We start from the raw sequence: 19,444 nt of genomic DNA, 5'->3' as shown, positions 1-19,444 counted from the left end.
CTTTGTAAACCTCTGAAATCACCTCATGTATTTCATTTAAAACAAAAATATTTTAAAATGGAGAAGCTATGCATGCAATTTCTTTCAAAACACAAAGCTTACAAATTTGCATCAAAATAAAAAATCAGCACTGCTTAATTGAAACCTTGACACCATCAACCTCTTTAATTATGTGTTAAAGAGACAGGCATCCTGGGGATACCAACTTAAAATCAGGGTACATTTTGAGTGTTTCTGTTGTGTGTACATATGTAATTCACAGAAGGGGTAAAAAGAGGTGCTGACATAGGAAAGAAAGAGATGATTTAAAATTTCTCTAGACATGAATCCTTTCACAGGTTAAACACAGGAAGAGAGCAAATTTGTCTTTTCAGAAGAAGAACGCAGAATAGAAATTTAGGACAAAATGTTTCACCTCTTTGCTAGGTCTAAATTTCAGTGAATGCTCTCTTTTGAAACAACAAAGATTGTTTACAATACTAATTGTTACTTAGAAAACACAGTTCTAAGGCTTGACTACTGGTTGCTTGGATGTATTCTATAGACCCTACTGAGTAAATGGAGGAGAAGCTGGATGTTTACTATAAATTTCGCAGTAAAATAACTGCTTTTCTTTACGTCTTAATTCTTGCTGTCTTTGCTCTTCTGTGCCTGTTCCCGATTTCTTTTGCTAACGTGGAACCCAGCAGCTCTTTGTTCTCATTGTGTCTGTTGTCTCCCTTTCTTTGTGTTGCAGTGATACTGCTACCCACATCTGCCACTGAGCATGCGGAAAATCCTTCAATAGATTCTTTACTTAGGACTTTCAGTAGTATTACTCCACTTCTCCAGGTTTTAGTAATAACCAGAATATCTAGAAGATAGACTGAAACTTGGAAAGGTGATGGGTGATACAGGTGGTTAGGTGGTGGTGTAGCAAGCTGGGACACCAGATAGGAAGGCTCAGGGTAGTTATTATACATATTTATCTAATCTACGGAAGATCTCACCAAGCAACTTAAATGCAGATCACCCACCCTACACACAGAAATTGGAGATATAGATTGACAACTGACGAGACACAAGTGTTTCTGAGCAGGAGGGCACAGAGCTGTATCTAAAACCAACGGATACAATAACCAGTTCCAGAGGGATGTGGTACATTGTCACAAAGATTGGTATGTAAAGTCGCAGAGCAGGGACCTTCACTAGATAGTATATCATCTGAGGATGGGAACCAGTTGTGTGGAAGTTTCTCATAATAAAATCTCAGACTTTTCTCTGTGATAAACACCCCAAAATGCTACATCAATATCAATTGAATGAAAAGACTCAATTCTTCTGCTTAAGCCACCCCCTCACCCCGCTTTTACAAGCAGATCTACCAATAATTTCCAGAAGGTGTAAGAAAAGGCAAATTTGCAGGTGAGATTGGGGGTATTGGGGTTGGACCTCTGAGGTTTTCTCGTTTTCTTCCCCAACCTCACGCCAGCAAGTCTGACCTAATAGCTTGTAAATTATTTAACAGATGGAACACCATTCAACTTTACTCATGTTTCTCCCATAATGATTTTTGCCTGTTTTGTTCACTTGAAAGCATGGCCAGCTCTTCGAATGGTATCTGGCACAGAGTTAGGTGCTCAAAGATCTTTTGTTTAATGAATGTATATAGTATAAAAATGCTTTTCTTTTATTGCGGCAAACATTGGTGGTAATACAATAGTTCAAACCGGACAATTTTAGAAAAAACTGAACATTTGGCTCTTTAGTGGGGGGGACGCCACTCTCCCCCCTCTTAGTGAGAGGGAGATTTTCTTTCTCCTCGGCCTCTTCTCTCCCACCATTTTGTTTTTGTATTACCAATCAAGGGATTAATAGCATCACCTCAAAGCCTTTCCGTTCCACGTTTTTACTTTTTGGTTCTTAAGATACCGTTTCCCGGCCCTTTGGTTTTCTATAGGTTTAACTAGCTAGTGGCTGGTAGACGATACGGTTAAGCCCAAGTGCTCTTGGAAGGTAGCAAACCGGCGGGCAAACGCTGCCCTCCTGCAGGGCAGGCACCTGCTGCGGCTGCTTTTTCTGGAACCCCGCCCCTGGCTCCGAAGTCAGCTCAGTTCGCTCCCTCCCCCGCGGCGGGAGGAAGTGCCGGTGGCGGGAAAGTTCAGGCCAGGTCCAATCAGGCACCTGGGATTGGGTAGCGCGGCCGGGGGCGGTGGCCCCAGGACCCCAGCCCGCGCTCCCGGCCCCGCCCCTCGGGAACGCCTCGCCCCCCGGCTGGTCCAACACCCCAGCCCCGCCCACCCGGCGCCCGCGCCCCGCCCCGCCCAGGGGCCGCGGCTAAAACCCGGAGCCGCGGCGGCGCCCAAGGGACTGGAGGGAGGCTCTGAGCATGTGCAGAGCAGCGCGGCGGCGGCTGCCTCGGCGAGAGGCAGTGGCTCGGTGCTGATGCGAACAGCCGCCTCGGCCTCTGCCCCAGCGTAGTCGACCCCCGGGCCGGGGCGGCAGGGAAAGAACCGTAACCTCCCCGCGGCCCGAGGAGCCGGCGCGTCGGCGCGCACCCCGCCCCGCCCCCCCCCCCGGCGGCCGCGGCGCCCTCGGGGACCACGATGATGGCGGAGCAGGTGAAATGCGCCTCGGCGGGGGGCGGCTCCGGAGCGGGCTCCGGGCCGGTGGTGAACGCGGAGCTGGAGGTGAAGAAGCTGCAGGAGCTGGTGCGCAAGCTGGAGAAGCAGAACGAGCAGCTGCGGAGCCGGGCGGCCAGCGCGGCCGCCGCACCGCACCTGCTGCTGCTGCCGCCGCCGCCCCCCGCCGCGCCGCCCCCCGCCGGGGCCTGCTGCCCGTTGGCTCCGCGGAGCCCCCCGGCCGCCGCTGCCGCCGCCTCGGGGGGACTGGGGCTGGGGCTGGCGTTGGGCGCTGGGGGCGGAGGCGGGGGCGGCAGCGGCGGCTCCGGCCCCGCGTTCCCGGGGACCTACTGCCTGCCCGGCCCGGCGCCCTCCCTGCTCTGCAGCCTGGCGCAGCCCCCCGAGGCGCCCTTCGTCTACTTCAAGCCGGCGGCGGGCTTCTTCGGCGCGGGCGGCTGCGGCCCGGAGCCGGGGGGCGCGGGGACACCTCCCGGGGCCGCCGCCGCGCCGCCCTCGCCGCCTCCCACGCTGCTGGACGAGGTGGAGCCGCTGGACCTGGAGAGCGTGGCCGCCTGGCGGGACGAGGACGACTGCACCTGGTATTGCCGAGCTCCGCTCCCTCCCTCGGGACCCTCGCCTGCGACGCCCGGGGAGGGCGAGGGCTGGAAGGAAGAGGGGCACCTCAGCCACTGCCCCCAGACGGGGTGACCTGGCAGGTGCCGAGCCGGGCGATAAGAGGAGGCTGTGGAAAAATAGGGTGGAAACCTATTTTGTTACAGCTCAGGCCGACCCATCTGGGGATGAACTGGTCCTTTTCCTCTCCTTGTGTTGTCGTCTTTGCTGACGATTGGGTGCCAAGCTCCTCGTTAGCGTTAACTGCAAAATCCATGCTATCTTGTCTTTATGTCGCTCAGTCGTGCTCTTTTTCCTCAGTCTTTTTTGGGAGTGACGGGGAATGGGTAGGGGTTGGCCTCCATCTGCGACTGTTACCGTGTTGTCCTCGCAAACCAAGGCCGGACAGGATTTGCGTGCTGTCCCTGCCTCCTCGGCACCCCAAGCCGCCTAGTGATGCATCTCTCCTTGAGAGATTCGTTCTTACTCTTTGAGTTGTGCAGTGGTTTGTCCTCATTCGCTGCATCTTCTTTGATAGCTTCTCTCTTCAGAAACAGGCTCGCTTTTTCCAGTGTGCTGACCTCACTGGCTTTCCCATCAGTAACGGCGTAAAAAAAAAAACAATGAAGGCTTTTCGGGGAATGGAGTGAGCAGCTTGCAGGCACTCTGTTACCTAGGACCCAGGGAACTGGCTTTAATTTAAAAAACCGGTGATTGAAGAAAAGTGAGATTAGAGAAACTTTGTTTTTATTTTTTAGAAACTTGAAGTTGGTTAGCAGAAAACTTGAGGCTGGCAGCATTTATCCAGTTGAAATCTGGTTAGCTCTGTCTGCTTTCCATCAATGAGTACCTTGTGGGGTTGGGGGGAGAGGGGGGTTCTGATTCTTTTATTTGTTTTTAATGGTGCTTGCTCATGGGGTAGCAGTCACTTCCTGACTTCTTTTGGTTGGTTCACATGTTTTCCTCAGTCATTAGAGGTAGTGTGATGTGGTCAGATGAATAGAAGCTTCAGATCAGGTGGGACTTAGGTTCACGCAGGGAGAATGAACAGCATTCACCTCGACCTAGCAGTAGCATGAAGAGTAATTGTAGTTCGTTTAATCTTAGGTCCTCTTCCTGTTTTCCAAGCTGGGTCTTCCTCACTTTCTTTGTGTTTACGTTGAGTGATTGCTCAGGAGGGAGTGGGAGATGGAGAACCTTGCTGGTTTCCCATTGGGAACTGTGGTGGCCCTTTTCTCTTGCACTTTTTTATGTTGAGAACTCTGTTAAGTACACTAATTGGTTTGATTCTGAGAATCAAAATAAAGGGAGCTATAATAAGGCATAGTCATGCTTCTACTTAGTACTTTTCGGCAACTGGGCAGGTAACTCAGGTCGTAAAAATCAAAACAACTCGCCACTGTCTGGAACTTTAAGCCATTCTTTAGAAGCTGCACCTTTATTTTTGTAAAGTCCAGGCTGTGTTGTGATCTCAGATTCAGCCTGAATATGGTAGCAGAAAATGCTCTCCTGATGGTGCTTAGGTTGTTACTAATAACTGTAAGCCCTTATGCCACTTTCAAATTATTTTAGATTGATTTAGTCCCCACTTGGCCTTTTCTGGAGATACGTACTTAAATAATAGAAGGAAACTTGCTGTATTTTGGATGAGGATCAATCCTGTGCTTTAAAACTATTAGCATTTTAAAATTTATCATGATACACTTACTATTTTATAGGTGTATTAGGTTTGTGCTAGTACATACACAGTGAATATAGTTGTAATATTTTCTTTTATTAAATGGATTTCTACCATATTTAGTTATCCTCCAACTATTGCTAGTATTTTGATATCTTAGGCTTTCCTTTTGTAGTTATTTTTTGTTAAAACACCATTAAAATAACTAAAAAAAAATCACCAACTTGGTGAGATTAGCCTAGTAGCACTTCAGATGGTTTGAAGCAAATCTAACCAGGTTTGATTTGCAGCAGGTTCTACTAATTTCACTCATCAAGTATATCTGTGAATGACTAAATCAATGCCTTGACACCTTACAGATGTTTCTATAGACAAATGGCACACTGTTTATACAGTATCTTCCTCAAAACAAACCCAGGGTTAGAATCCCAGGTGGAAAAACAGGGAGGGATCATTAATCTTAGTGGGATGGCCTTAAAATTTTTGTAAGGTCACCTGATTTATAGAAAACTTTCTATCAGAGCATTTTTACACATTGAAATATATTTGTATTGCAGTACTTGGCCTGTTTGTTCATCAACAGTCAACAGGGTTTAATTTTCAAAGCTAAACCCACTTGTTGTTAATGCTTGCAGAGCCTTCTGATGTTCCTTCATCACTGCAAACCGCATGTCCCTGCCTGGTGCCGTCATCAATAGAGTGCTTTTCATTTGGCTTCCCTGATATGTTTGCAGGAAGGCTACTTATTTTTATCTTCCCTGTTTATTAAGAAACAACTGAAGTGGATAATATGTACCTGATTATTTTAAATTATTTTAAAATATTTTAAAATAAGTTACACATTTTCATTGTAAAAGACAGAACACAGAAGTGAATATAAAGTCACAAAAGTCTTCCCTCTTGTCCTCAATTTACTACTATGACTCAGAGTTAACCCTGTTAACCTTCCGTAGATCCTTCAAGGTAAAAACATAGTTATACAAATCAGTATGCAAATATATACACATCAGTTTTTTTACACTTACCTTTCATTGGACACATCTTGGACATCTTTGTTTCCCTGTAACAGTTGCATCATCGTTAACAGTAACTTGGTCCTTAATAATGTTACTTTAACTGTATCACCTACAATTTTTCATACATTTTTATCATGATTTCATCCTAATGGGTTAAACAAAATTAATAATTTATTTAGAATAGCACTTCCTGCTAAAATGTCAGATCCTTAGGAAGGAAAGTTCACAAATGTAGGTTAATCATTGAATATTTTAGAAGTTCTTTCACGTAAGTCTGTTTTTACTAATACAATCTTAGAATGTACAGCCTGGACAGCACTTGGCTCAAGAGTTTTGTGTGAAAGAAAAAAGTGAATAATAGAAGAGTATTTGCTTGATGATAGTTCATTAGTTAATGAATGATCAGTCAGGTCTCATAGGCCTTTTTTCCAAACAATTATTTAGCCTATAAGTTTCTTCTGTTTATTGAAAAAAAAAAAAAAAAACTGTGATGTAAGAAGAATGATGTGTTCTGCTTTTTGTTTTGATGAAAAGCTTTGAAACAAAACAATTGTCTTATATCTTCAAATATTTATCTTAGTTGAATTTAAAGTATGTAATTTTGCCTTGATACAATCTGGTTATCTTAGCACAGTGCTGCTAAAATTCAATGTCTCAGAAAATTAAAGTTGACTTTGGTTTCAGAACCTTCATTCTTAAGTCCAGTTATTATAATCCCATAGTAAACTTCACATCCTGCTGTATCAGTTCTTCCATTATCTTACTACTAATTTGACAGCCTTAGCTTTCCAGGAGACCGTAGGCCAGAAAGTACAGGGGAGAAACCAAGTATCAGGAGCAAATTAAAAAAGTTCAAAAGCACTAAAGTCCTGATGCATATGTGGGACATGGTGTGACTGGGTGATTTGCCAGTCTGTACAGAAGGGTGTTTTAAACGTCTCTGTCCCACTGTTACCAGGCTGAGAAGCACTAGCCTAAGAAGAACCAGGGTACAAGGAGAGGGAATCAGATGGGTATGAAGTGGCAATGGGAGCACTAAATCATTAACTGCATACTAGACCTTTCTGTGACCTGTTTCAGCTCCCTAATTTCAGTGTTAAGCGCCAAGGAGAAATAACTTACGTAAACTTCTTCAGTTATTTACTGAAAGAATTGACTCAAATTTAGACTTATTTATATGGATTCAGAAGTGTTTGCAACATTGGTGTTTTTTCCTCCAATCATGGTTGTGACCCATTAATAGGTTATAAAGTCAATTTAGTGGACTGACTCAGTATTATTTTTTATGAAGTTCAGTGGAATATAAAATCAGGATCAGAGTACATTGTATCTTATAATACAAACGTGTCTTGATTAAACTTATTTCAGTTTTATGTGTATATGTCCTGGGTTGAAATAGCTAATGCATTTGTGCCTTATGGCTAAAGTTAGAATAACTCCAATTTGTACTGTTCAAAGCAAAACGGACTTGGAGAAAACAGGTAGAAGAGCACGGCTCCCTGAAGATAGCGTAGTGCTGGGGTAAATCAGGACCTGGTCACCTCAACCAGAAGACGAGTCTATATTCAGACAATGCCAAGATTAAAACATGCCAACTGGTATAAAATACAGCTATTAAAGGAGGCGTTTATTTTTAAAAGAGATGTGGCAGGGATTTTAACTTGCCCAACTGGAAAAGACAGGAGAAAAGTTCTTTTTTTTTTTTTAAACATCTTTATTGGAATATAATTGCTTTACAATGGTGTGTTAGTTTCTGCTCTATAACAAAGTGAGTCAGCTATATGTATACATATATCCCCATATCTCCTCCCTCCCATGCCTCCCTCCCACCCTCCCTATCCCACCCCTCTAAGTGGTCACAAAGCACCAGCACCGAGCTGATCTCCCTGTGCTATGCGGCTGCTTCCCACTAGCTATCTATTTTCCATTTGGTAGTATATATTAGTCCATGCCACTCTAGGAGAAAACTTCTTAATGATACAAGGGGAAACTGGTGATATCTACAAATTAAGGAAAATTTAATGAATGAGATATTCATCTTCCATGTGTAACACCAAGACCCTGGACAGCTGGCCAAAGTCATTGCCAATTTTTCATCAAAGCTGTTGAACACCTTGTACTATACATATGGCACAGCTAAATTAGACCACCTAAGCTGCTTTTTGCATAATTGATTTTCAGTGGAAAGACCAGAGGGTGCTTCACTTTCTGACAATGCTGATCGAAAATGCGCAGTGTTTTCTAGGAGCAAGTGGAGTTGACTGAAGTCTATGCTGATGTGTCTTTCACAGTGTCTTTCACTGCAGTGAGACACTGAAATAGAGTTCAGATATAAATGTGGAGGGAGGGGGGAGAGTCTGCTATAGGACTTTCAGTAACTAAAATTTAGACTTAATGTGTCCTTTTAAATAGCTTATTGGGGGTAAGTTTCTTTTGCAGGGGCTAACCAGCTTGACCCTAGCACATGCTAGTGAATCTAAGCTGACTAAGATTGATTGATTGTGCTAATCAGTGCTGGTGTTTTACCTTTCCTTAAAATAAAACTTATGGTGATTTAAGGCTCTCAAAATGGCTTGTTTGAAAATTGACTCATATTACTTTTCAGTGACAGGTCTATGATATACATATACAGTAAGTACCCTACAAACGAAACTTCAAGTTGTGAGCTTTCAAAGATGCGAATGTATGTTCACATGTCCAATCGCGTAAGTTAGTTCACTTGTCTGGTGTACCTTGTCATGTGCATGCATCCTCTACAAGTGGTTGTGCTTTTGTGTACTTTACTGTACAGTACTGTATAGAGTCCAGTAGTACAGCATCTTTATTTCAGTCAAGCCCAGGATGTCCAGAAGCAAGCATAAAGGCAGCAGTGATGTAGCTGGTACTGTACGGTACTTTTCAAATGTTTTCTTTTTTATGTATTATTTGTGTGAAAAGTATTATAAAGCTATTACAGTACAGTACTATATAGCCGATTGTGTTAGTTGGGTACCGAGGCTAACTTTGTTGGACTCACGAACAAATTGGACCTATGAACGCACTCTTGGAATGGAACTCGTTCATATGTAGGGGACTTATTGTAATTATTTTTGTTGTACCATTTATTTTTGTATTATCTGCAGAAGGATGACTTTAGAACCAAACGTTGAGAATAACCAAGACTATTTTTCTAGACATTTTGAAACACTTCATTTGAAGCATTCAGGGTTATTATGATGGACTTTGTATTATTTCCAACCTCCCAGTGTTAGTGCATGTATGCAGTCAGGGGGTCCAGAAGATGAAGTGTATGAAAAATAAAAAGATTCTGTGAGAAGGACAATAGTTTCTAGTCATGTGCTTTTGGAAGTTTTGAAGAGAAGTGAAGGAAAATTAGAGTGTGACATTTTAAATGATAGCTTTTCTACTATTTGAAGGATTCTCAAGTTTTAGACTAAGGCTCTTCAGGTATTCTTGCCAGATTCTAATATACTGTCAACGAAAGGTAGAAGTTGAAAGAGCAGTTAGTAGGAGGTATGTGTATTAACAATGGCAGACTAAGATATTGTAAATGTTGCTGGCATTGTAATGACAATGAACGAGGTGATTTTTATGACTTTTTAGAAGATAAGAGCCATATAGGAGAAATACAGGTTTTACCTTGCTTATCTAATTTTGGAGACATGTTATACTCAGGGAGTTTGTAGCTACGTGATCTTCATAACTAACTGCCCTTTTTCTCTATTTAAATCCAGTTCTAGGCCTAGCCAGAGAAATAGTAGGCTCAGAAGTATCCTGGGAACATTGTTTGGAGACTGACTTTAAAAATGATCCCTTCTATCTTAATTCCACATATATGCGTAGTACTTCTAAAGTTCTATCAAGGTAATACGATAAGTAGGATGTAAATGGTTCAAAAACTCTTCTATACCAAGGCTTATTACAGAAAGCAGCGGTTCTCCCAACTCTGTCCTACCTCTGAGTCCTCCACATAGATATTACTTTATACTCCTTTGGCAGTTTCTTTTGTTCTTTATTTCTTTTAATTAATTAATTAATTTATTTATTTTTGGCTGTGTAGGGTCTTCGTTTCTGTGCGAGGGCTTTCTCCAGTTGCGGCAAGCGGGGGCCACTCTTCATCGCGGTGCACGGGCCTCTCACTGTCTCGGCCTCTCTCGTTGCGGAGCACAGGCTCCAGACGCGCAGGCTCAGTAGTTGTGGATCACGGGCCTAGTTGCTCCGCGGCATGTGGGATCCTCCCAGACCAGGGCTCGAACCCGTGTCCCCTGCATTGACAGGCGGACTCCCAACCACTGCGCCACCAGGAAAGCCCTTGTTTTTTATTTCTAAACAGTCTTTATACTACATGATCTTAAACAGATATAGACTTGTTTTGGAAAATGAGGACTAAGGCCTCTTCCCTTCATCCTCCAGCTACCATATCTTCTTTCCCTTCTCATAATGGTTTTTATAACTTTTCTCTTAAATCATCGTAATGGACCTGTGTTATGGTTATCACTGTTATTAGCTGAGTCCTGTTAATTGTATGTTACATTTGTTTTCTCTAATCTCTTTGTTCCTCCAAGAGTTAATAATGGCCTCTCTCTTCCCCCTTCACTTTCTTTAATCCCTTATTACTAATTATTTCTGTAAATACTGGAGCCATAACATCTCTCAAGAAGGTCAAACATATTTGATAATCTCTTAAATCTGTTTTTAAAAATTTGTTTTGTACTGCCATCCGTTCTAGAATGCTTCATCCCATTGCTCCAGTCTTCACTGTTGCTCCTTAGGCTGGATGCACAATGCTGTTATCATGGGAATTCCTTCGGGCTTCTTGCCAATATTGGATCTCCTATTTCATAAATCCTTTGTCTTGGAATTTCATTTATTCTTGTGGGTGGGATGCAGCCTCAGGAAGCTTTCTGAGAAAGGGGACATGCATGAGAAGTACACTTTGAAATCCTGTATTTGAAAATGTCCTTATTCTATCCTCATACAAGATTCATGGTTGGTCTGGGTATAAAAGTCTAAGTCAGTTATTTTTCCTCATGTTTGAGGGCATTGTTCCATTTTTTTCCAGTTTTTATTGTTTTACAGCTATTGAAGTGCACTGTGATTTGGGTATTGAATCCTTTGTGACTTTCTCTTTAGGTTTCTTTCTTTATCCCTAGGGTTCTTAAATGTCACGTTGTACCTTGTATGGGCCTGTCTGTTCATTTGTTGCACTGAGCATTTGTGGGTGCCTCCCTCTAGAACCTGGTGGCCTGCCTTCAACTTTGGAAAATTTTTTGCCTTTAAAAAAAATAACTTTCTCTTCACTTTCATGGGTGTTTTAGAACTTATAATAATGAGATGGAGGCCTGCCTATTACAGTCATTTAATTTTCTTATCCCTCTCCTCTGATTGTTAATCTTTGTCTATGTGTTGCTCCTGGGAGACTTCTTCAACTTGATCTTCCAAACTCACTTATTGGATTTTTTGTTTCTTCTATAACAGTTTAATTGTTTCATTTGCCAAGAAAGAAGAAGCTGTTCCATTTTAAATATCCTGTTTTTGTCTTGTGAATACAACATTTTCTCTCGGATGATATCAGTTACAGTTGTCTTGGATTTTTCACCTGTTCCCTGCATTGTTTTTCCTCCTCAGTTCTTTTTTTCCCTTCTATCAATACTTTTAGTCTCAGGGTTTTATTTAAAAGGAATATTGCAGATATCTGGTGTCGTGGGTTGTCTGTTCATACCCAAAGGTGATATCGAAGTTGATCTAAGGCTCTGCGTGGGTGGAACTCTTTGGCTGGTAGACTTTACCAGAGATTGGGTGGGTGGCCAGCTCAGGTTTCAGTATCTTTAGGTCTTCTCTTGGGTTCATCTGTGTCTCCAGACATAAACCTTCTGGGAGATAGGAGTTAAGGCAGTCGATTCTAGGAATGTAAAGGGGAAAATGGGCCTAGGGTGCTAACCATTCAGCAAGTAGACTTTTGGTCAGCCTCTCTGGTTCAGTGGGGGTACTTCATCTGTCTTTCAGCTAAGTTCTGTGTGCCTGAAGTCAGAGCTTCTCCGGGTCGGCCTTACGCACGTGTCAATAGTAAGCCTCCGGTCTTAGGTTGTGGCGGAGGAGGTGTGGTGGGATGGGCAGTGTGGAGTAGAGGAGGGGATCTGGGGTCCCACCTACTCCTCACACAGGCTTTCAGCTGAATTCCCTGCTTTCAGTTGCATGATCACCCCCATATTCTGTGAACTGCAGGGTCGGGGTGAGCCACAGTAGCAGATAGCATGGGGGGACAGCGGAGGAGAAGAGAGAGAAGTCCCTGTACGTGAATATGGCAGAGTGGGTCCCAGAGCCATTACATGTACTTCTGGGAAGCTGCTTTTGAATGTGCTGTGAGGCTGCGTGGTCAAATGAGAGAACCATATTACGCAGGCCCTAAGAGATTAAGGACATCTTCCTGAGGGGTTCCCTGCAAGCAGAAAGCAAAACGCTCTACCAGAAAAACCCCCAAACTGGTGGGAGTGTGTGAAATCCCCAGGCAAGCTGCTTGGTGGAGGTTCCTAGCGGCAGGAGGAAGCAGCGGTCGTCCCGTGGGATGCTGGAGGTGATGGGCAGAGCAGTGCTTCGCATGGGAGCTGAGAGAGGTTTGCAAACAAGCAGATGCTCAGAGAGTGCGTGAACCTGTGTGTGCATTAAACAGTGAGGGAAATGTATTAATTTAAAAGAAGCTGAAAGAGAAGGAAGTTGCACAGTTGCCTAGTGTTGCGGCTGCTTTCTGTCAGGGCTGTGGCACCTGCTTCTGTGATCCAGCTGCCTGGTGGATGGCAGCTCCAGGCTCACTGAAGGGCGGGAAGCAGTCAGTTGCTTACTGTCTTGTGACTTCTTCATAAAGCTTCATTACGGTATAAGTGCCATATAAATTGCATATATTTAAAATGTACTATTTGATAGATTTGCGCCCACGTATAACCCATAAAACCATCATCACAGTCAAGATAGTGGAGAGAGCCCAATGCTTTAAGCTTCCTTGTGGCCCCTTGTATCTCCTCCTGTCCTGATCCTGCCTACTTCCAACTCAGGCACCCACTGATCTGTTTTCTGTCAATCTAGATTAGTTTGTGTTTTCTATACTTTTGTATCAGTGAAATCATATAGTAAGTACTCTTTTTCATTTGTTTGGTTTGGTCTGGCTTCTTTCAATCAAAATAATTATTTTGAAATCCACCTCTGTTGTTACATGAATCAGTAGTTCATTTCTTTTTATCGTGAAGGTTTTAGATTGTAGGGACACAAGGATCGTTTGTTTTATCCATTCATCTTTTCATGAACATTTGGATTATTTTCAGTTTCGGGCTATTACAGATAAGTCTTTGCATAGATACATGGCATTTGTGTCTTTCAGGTAAATACTTAATGACTTTTGAGTGGCTGTAACAGAAAGTTAGGTGTACGTTAATTTTTAAAGAAGCTGCCAAAATCGTTTCCAAAGTGGTTGTGCATTTTACGTTTCTGCTGGCAGTTTAGGAGTTTCAGTTGCACATGTCCTCACGAAGGCTTGCTATGGCTAATCTTATCTTCAGGCATTCTAACAGCTGTGTGATAGTATCTCACTGGTGTTCTAGCTTGCATTTCCCTAATGACTAATGATTAGCCTCTTGTCATACACCTGTTTACCATCCATAGCTCATCTTTGGTGAACTATCTGTTTAAATCTTTTACCAGTTTTTTTTTTTTTAATTAATTAATTAATTTATTTATTTATTTTTGGCTGTGTTGGGTCTTCGCTTCTGTGCTAGGGCTTTCTCTAGTTGCGGCGAGCGGGGGCCACTCTTCATCGCGGTGCGCGGGCCTCTCACCGTCGTGGCCTCTCTTGTTGCGGAGCACAGGCTCCAGACGCGCAGGCCCAGCAGTTGTGGCTCACGGGCCCAGTCGCTCCGCGGCATGTGGGATCTTCCCAGACCAGGGCTCGAACCCGTGTCCCCTGCATTGGCAGGCGGACTCTCGACCACTGCGCCACCAGGGAAGCCCCATTACCAGTTTTTTAAAACTGGGTTGCTTATTAAGTTTGCAGAATTTCTTATATATTCCACTTATAAGTTTCTTTATCAGATAAATGATTTGCAACTATTTTCTCCCAATCCATGGTTTGTCATTTATTCTCTTCACGGTCTCTTTCGAAGAGCAAGGTTTTTAGTTTCGATGAAGTCCAATCGATACATTTTTGTTCTTTTATGGATCATGCTTTCAGTCTAAAAAAATGTATCTAAGAAATATTGCCAACCCAAGGACACAAAGTTTTTCATCTGTAGTTTCTTCTGAAAGTTTTACAGTTTAGGTTTCATATTTTTGTCATCTGTTTTGAGTTAACTTTGGATAGTGTGTAAAGTGTGGATCAAGGTTCACTTTCTGTATACGTGTATCCATTTGTTCCAGCACCATTTGTTCAAAAGACTATCTTTTCTTCATTGAATTATCTCTGTACTTTGTCAAAAAAATCAGTATTCCACATGTTAGTATTTCTGTACCTGGACCATCTATTTTTTTTTCATTGATCTATTTATTTTCATGCCATCCTAAATGTCTTTATTACTGTAGCTTTGGAATAAGTCTTAATCAGTTAGCAGTAGCTCTCCAACTTCATTGTTTTGACTATTCTAGGATCTTTGCATTTCCATATGAATTTTAGCTTTTACATTCTACAAAAAGCATGCTGAGATTTTGATTGGAATTTTGTTAAATACATCAATTTAGGGATAATTGACATCTTAACAATATTTGGTTTTCTGACCCATGTACATGGTCCGTTTCTCTGTTTCTTTTTAAATTTCTCTCAGAATGTTTTGTAGTTTTCAGTGTATGGGTCTTTGACATCTTTTGTCAGACTTATCCTTAGGCATCTTATGGTTTTTCTTATACTGTTGTAAATGGGAAGTGAAATTTCAAAAATACTGGTTGTTGCTAATATAGAAATACTTTTGTACTTTGATTTGGTATCCTACAGTCTTGCTGCTAAACTCATTCTAGTATCTTTTTTATATATTCCTTTATACATAGACGATTTTTTTATATAGACAATCATGTCGTCTGTGAATAAAGACAGATTTACTTGTTTCTTTCCAATCCACATGTTTTCTTTATTGCCTGATTGTGCTAGCTAGAACCTGCAGGCCTTGTATTGCTCTTGATAGTAGGGGAAAAGTGTTCAGTCTTTCACTGTTAAGGATCCTTTTTTGTAGATGCCTTTAATAAGATCGAGGATGTTTCCTCCCTTTTTTAATTTGCTGAGGGTTTTTATCAGGAATGGATGTCATATGTTTTTTTTTCTTTGTATATTGAGATTATCATATGGTGTTTCTATTTTAGTATATGTGATAAGTTACACTGGTATTTGAATGTTAAGGCAACCTTTCATTCCTGGGATAAACCTCACTTGGTAATGACGAAGTGTCCCTTTTATATATGGTTGTACCAAATTTGCTAAAACATTTAGACCTTATGCTTCTGTGTTCATGAGGAGTGTTGGTTTTTAGTTTCTTACCTTGTAATGTCTGTGTCTGGTTTGGGTATCAGGGTTCATAGCTATGTTGGTCTCATAGACCATGTTGGGATGTGCTCTCTCCTATTTTTTTGGAAGAATTCGTGAAGAATTGGTATTCTTCTTTAAATATCTGGTAGAATTTGGTAGTGAAACCTTCTAGGCCTGGGCTTTTCTTTGTGGGTAGGTTTTGTTTATTTGTTTTTGCAATGGTCTGTCCTTTTACTTTTAACCCATGTGTTTATATTTAAAGTGCCCATGTTGTAGGCAACATATAAGTGGGTCTTTTGTGACCCCTTTAAACATGAGGAGAAACTTGCTCACATGCCCATCAGAATATTTGCCCTCAGTTTTTATTGTCTAGGACTGTGTCCAAGGCTTGTGCCTAAACCAGTCATTGGGCAAGTGGGATTAATGGAGCTGGCGCGATTGGCTCAGCACAGTGTGTCCCTCTCAAGGTGTGGTCTCCACATGGCAGTATCAGCATCACCTGGGAACCTGTTAGACATTCACATTCTTTGGTCTTACCCCAAACCTACTGAATCAGGTAGGTCAGAGCTGCCTGCAATTAGGTGTTAGCAATTTGTGTTTTAACAAATCCTCTGAGAGATTTTAATACGTCAAAGATTGAGAACAACTGGCTTAGACTAACCTTTACTTGGGGGTCTAGAGTGAGCTACCCAGTCCTGGACAGGGGTCTAGAGAGAGCTACACAGTAACAGTGTAGAGGTCTGACAGCGAGGAAGGGCAAAAGGGAAGGATCTACAGAGATTGGTGATAATCTTGACAGAGTAGGCCAAGGTGGGACCTAGGAATAAGAATTTTTAACTAACCAACATACTCTCAATGAAGGCAGGACGGTGGTCCACACTCTAAGGGAAGAATGATATATTAGGATTACTGTCAAGTTGATTAAAAGAGAGATTTTAGAATCTTCATCTCCTGACAGGAGTCAGCAAACTGTGTCCTGTGGGCATATTGGGCCCACTGCCTGGTCTATGTAGCTGATCAGCTTAGATGTTTACATTGTTAAATGATTGAAAAAATCAAAAGAATACTATTTTGACACGTGAAAATTATGGGAAATTCGACTTTCAGTATCTATAAATAAAGTTTATAGGAACACAGCCGTACTTATTATTTATCGTCGGTGATACTTTGGGGCTGCAGAGGCAGAGTTGAGTAGTTATGACAGAGACTTTCTGGCCACAAAGCCTATATATTTACTAGCTGGCCCTTATAGAAAAAGCTTGCCAACCCCGAACCATAAGAATAATTTGCTAAATACTACATTCCCCGACCCTCTGGGATAGGTGACTCGAATAGGTGGCGGACTGGATGATAACAGTAGAAGTGAATAATGAAGTCTGTTAGTTCAAGAACACCTGCCCATTAGAATTACGGTAACTTTGCTTGAAGTAGTATTACTGTAATGAGATTTGTAATTAGAATAAAGCTTTATATAGCCAGGTCAGTTACTAGAGCCTGTGATTATAATTTTCTTTCTTTTTTCTGTCAACTGTTGGTTAATTCTCAAGGTAAACCTTTTTGTATAACGCTATCACTGAAAATATTCTAAAACCTACCTTAAAACAGTACCTCAATGAGAGAAAACCTTTGTTATGACTTGTAGTGCCCCAGGGTAGTTATTTTGAATCCTGCCCACTATTGTGCAATGGCGTAGATGCTGAAAGTGAACTCTTCCTAAAACATATCTTTGAAAGCTGTTTGGCTTTCATGAGAAAGAAGCACATATCAAATTTCGTATAGATTTAAGACAGGGGAAATATCTGATTATTTAAGGGTTGAGAGAATCAAACAGCTGACTTTTGTTTTTAGACTTATTTTTGTTAAATGCAAATAAGACTTGCCTTGTTTGCCACATCATGTTTATGTATATTAGCCCAAGTTCACATAAGATTCTGTTGTCAAAGAGAGATGAAAATGTTCACTTCTAGAAATATAAGTGAGCTGATCAGATCATCACGGTGCCCCAGGTCAGTTCAGTAGCAAGAGCCCCAGATCTCCGACTCTCTGATACAGTGTTCCATAGTTTTTTGAAGTCCTCCTTGCCACCGAGCTACAGAAAGTGTCATATTCTACCAGGGGATATTTATCTGTTAAAAATGATTTTGGTGTTTGAAGTAATCAAATGTGAGTTCTGTTTTGATAGAAACTGTTAAATACATGTTGTTTTCTCAAGTAGAAGAGAGGTAATCTCTGTGTAGCTATATAATCCCTATAATGTAGATTTCTTTTTTTAAGGTTATACGTTGGCTCTTCAAAGACATTCCCGTCATCAGAGAAATCCCTGAGCCCTTTGCAGTGGTGTAGACATGTCCTAGATAATCCGACTCCGGAGATGGAAGCAGCAAGGCGTTCCCTGTGCTTTAGACTGGAGCAAGGTAACCGCGACCCCGTACACCGGCATCCTCAAACTCCTGCCACTGTCCACTCGGTTTTGTTGCTGGTTTTGGAATAGACACTTAATTGAAAAACCTTACCCTGAGGTGCAGATGTTGCATGTGATTCACTTCATATGTTTACACATCAGGGTTTCTCGCTATAGAATATATTTAGTTTTGTGCTTGTTTTTAGCCAGATTTTCAGCTTCTTTTAGTGTTGTAGGAATACATATTATTTTTCTATTTTTTTCTTTCTGTTTATGAATGTACCAGTACATAAAATGGGCCAGTCTTACATTCTCTGGGAATGGTTACAAGGTTGTGTTGCTGAATTCCAAGATAGTAAACTGGGGTTCCACTGGGACCTGGGCACTGACCTTTTGAGTTCCCTAAATGTTTATTTGGATGTATAACTGGAAGTCCTAACCTTTACAAACTAGGAGATAATCTTCATATTGTATGTAACATTTAATTATGGAGCCCAACATAAGTTTAAGTAAAAAAAATAATTAGGATATTTGTAGCAGGGGAAAAAAAAAGCAAAAGGAATGAGTAGTACTCAGCTCCTTGCTATTTTGATAAAGTAGACTAGTACTTAAGGCTGTAATTATTTAGGCTTTTGCTTGTCTCTTAACCTCTTGGTATCTGTTTCATTATCTAGGTGCACTTTATTCCATGGTCACTCACATCCAAATCACACTTGAGCTTGAAAATGGGGTTAAGGGTTAATCTTAACCCTCCAGATTAAAGAATCAGGGTAGCTGAGAGTAGCGCCAAGGGAATCTGCATTGACAAGGTCACCAGTGTGATTCTTATGCACACTGAGGTTTGAGAACACTGCCTATAAAACTCTTCAAGGATAATGAATGCTTATAAAATATTTGGACATGATAAGACAAAGTATAATAGGTAACATTTCTCGAGCTCTCAATTCTGACAGTCAGAACATTAAGTTCTTGACATTTTTCATTGTGTTCTAACTGCTCATCTGAGGTAGGTACTACACTCACTTTTAGAGGTGAGAAAAGTGAAGTTTAGAGAAGTTGAGAGGATTACGAGGGCAGAGTGGTCCTTGGAAGCAGAGCCAGGGCCTGGGTCTCCCTGGCACCAAAGACTGTCCTTAACCAGTATTCCATCCTGCTTTATTGGCACAGTCAACAGTAAATATGAACAGAAATCTGTTTTAAATATGTGGGGAAGGCCAAACTAAAAATTAGCATGTTTTATTAGCATTTTAACTAAAATGAAATAATTGATGTAGTAATAGAAAGTTGAAGAGTGGAGTAGGAACACAGGCATACTAGGATTAAAACTTTGGTGACAGATGCGTGTCTAAGAGGACAGCCATCTCAGAGCCGAGACTCTGGTCTTGATTCTGGTCCCATTTCCCTGAGTGGCCCTAAGCGGACCATTATTTTCTCTTTCAAAGGTTGTATAGGCCATCCCTAAGGTTCCTTATTCAAATACCTCTGATTCAAGGACTTTTTATATGTATATTTTTATATATGAATTTTGCTCAGTTTCATTTGAAATAAAATAAAAATAAAATTCAAATGAAATTCAGAATTAGAATCCTTTAGTTCAAGGGTCAACAATATGAAAGGGATCAGATAGTAAATATTTTAGGC

The 19,444-nt window shown here is 41.7% G+C and overlaps 1 protein-coding gene across 2 annotated transcripts in view; it reads left to right on the top strand.

Moving 5' to 3' along the window:
- Nucleotides 1-2,474: 2,474 nt before the first annotated feature.
- Nucleotides 2,475-19,444, top strand: part of SLAIN1 (SLAIN motif family member 1) — a 64,772-nt gene continuing 47,802 nt past the window's right edge. For both annotated transcript variants that reach the window (XM_082434865.1, XM_082434864.1), the window contains exons 1-2: nt 2,475-3,199; nt 17,677-17,816. In XM_082434865.1, the coding sequence (XP_082290991.1) occupies nt 2,586-3,199; nt 17,677-17,816 (754 nt within the window). In that variant the 5' untranslated portion in view covers nt 2,475-2,585. The remainder of the gene's footprint in view (nt 3,200-17,676; nt 17,817-19,444) is intronic.

Source organism: Balaenoptera physalus, assembly GCF_965194825.1.
Source record: "Balaenoptera physalus genome assembly, chromosome: 18".
Classification (NCBI taxonomy): Eukaryota; Metazoa; Chordata; class Mammalia; order Artiodactyla; family Balaenopteridae; genus Balaenoptera; species Balaenoptera physalus.
This window is presented reverse-complemented; position numbering and strand designations above follow the sequence as displayed.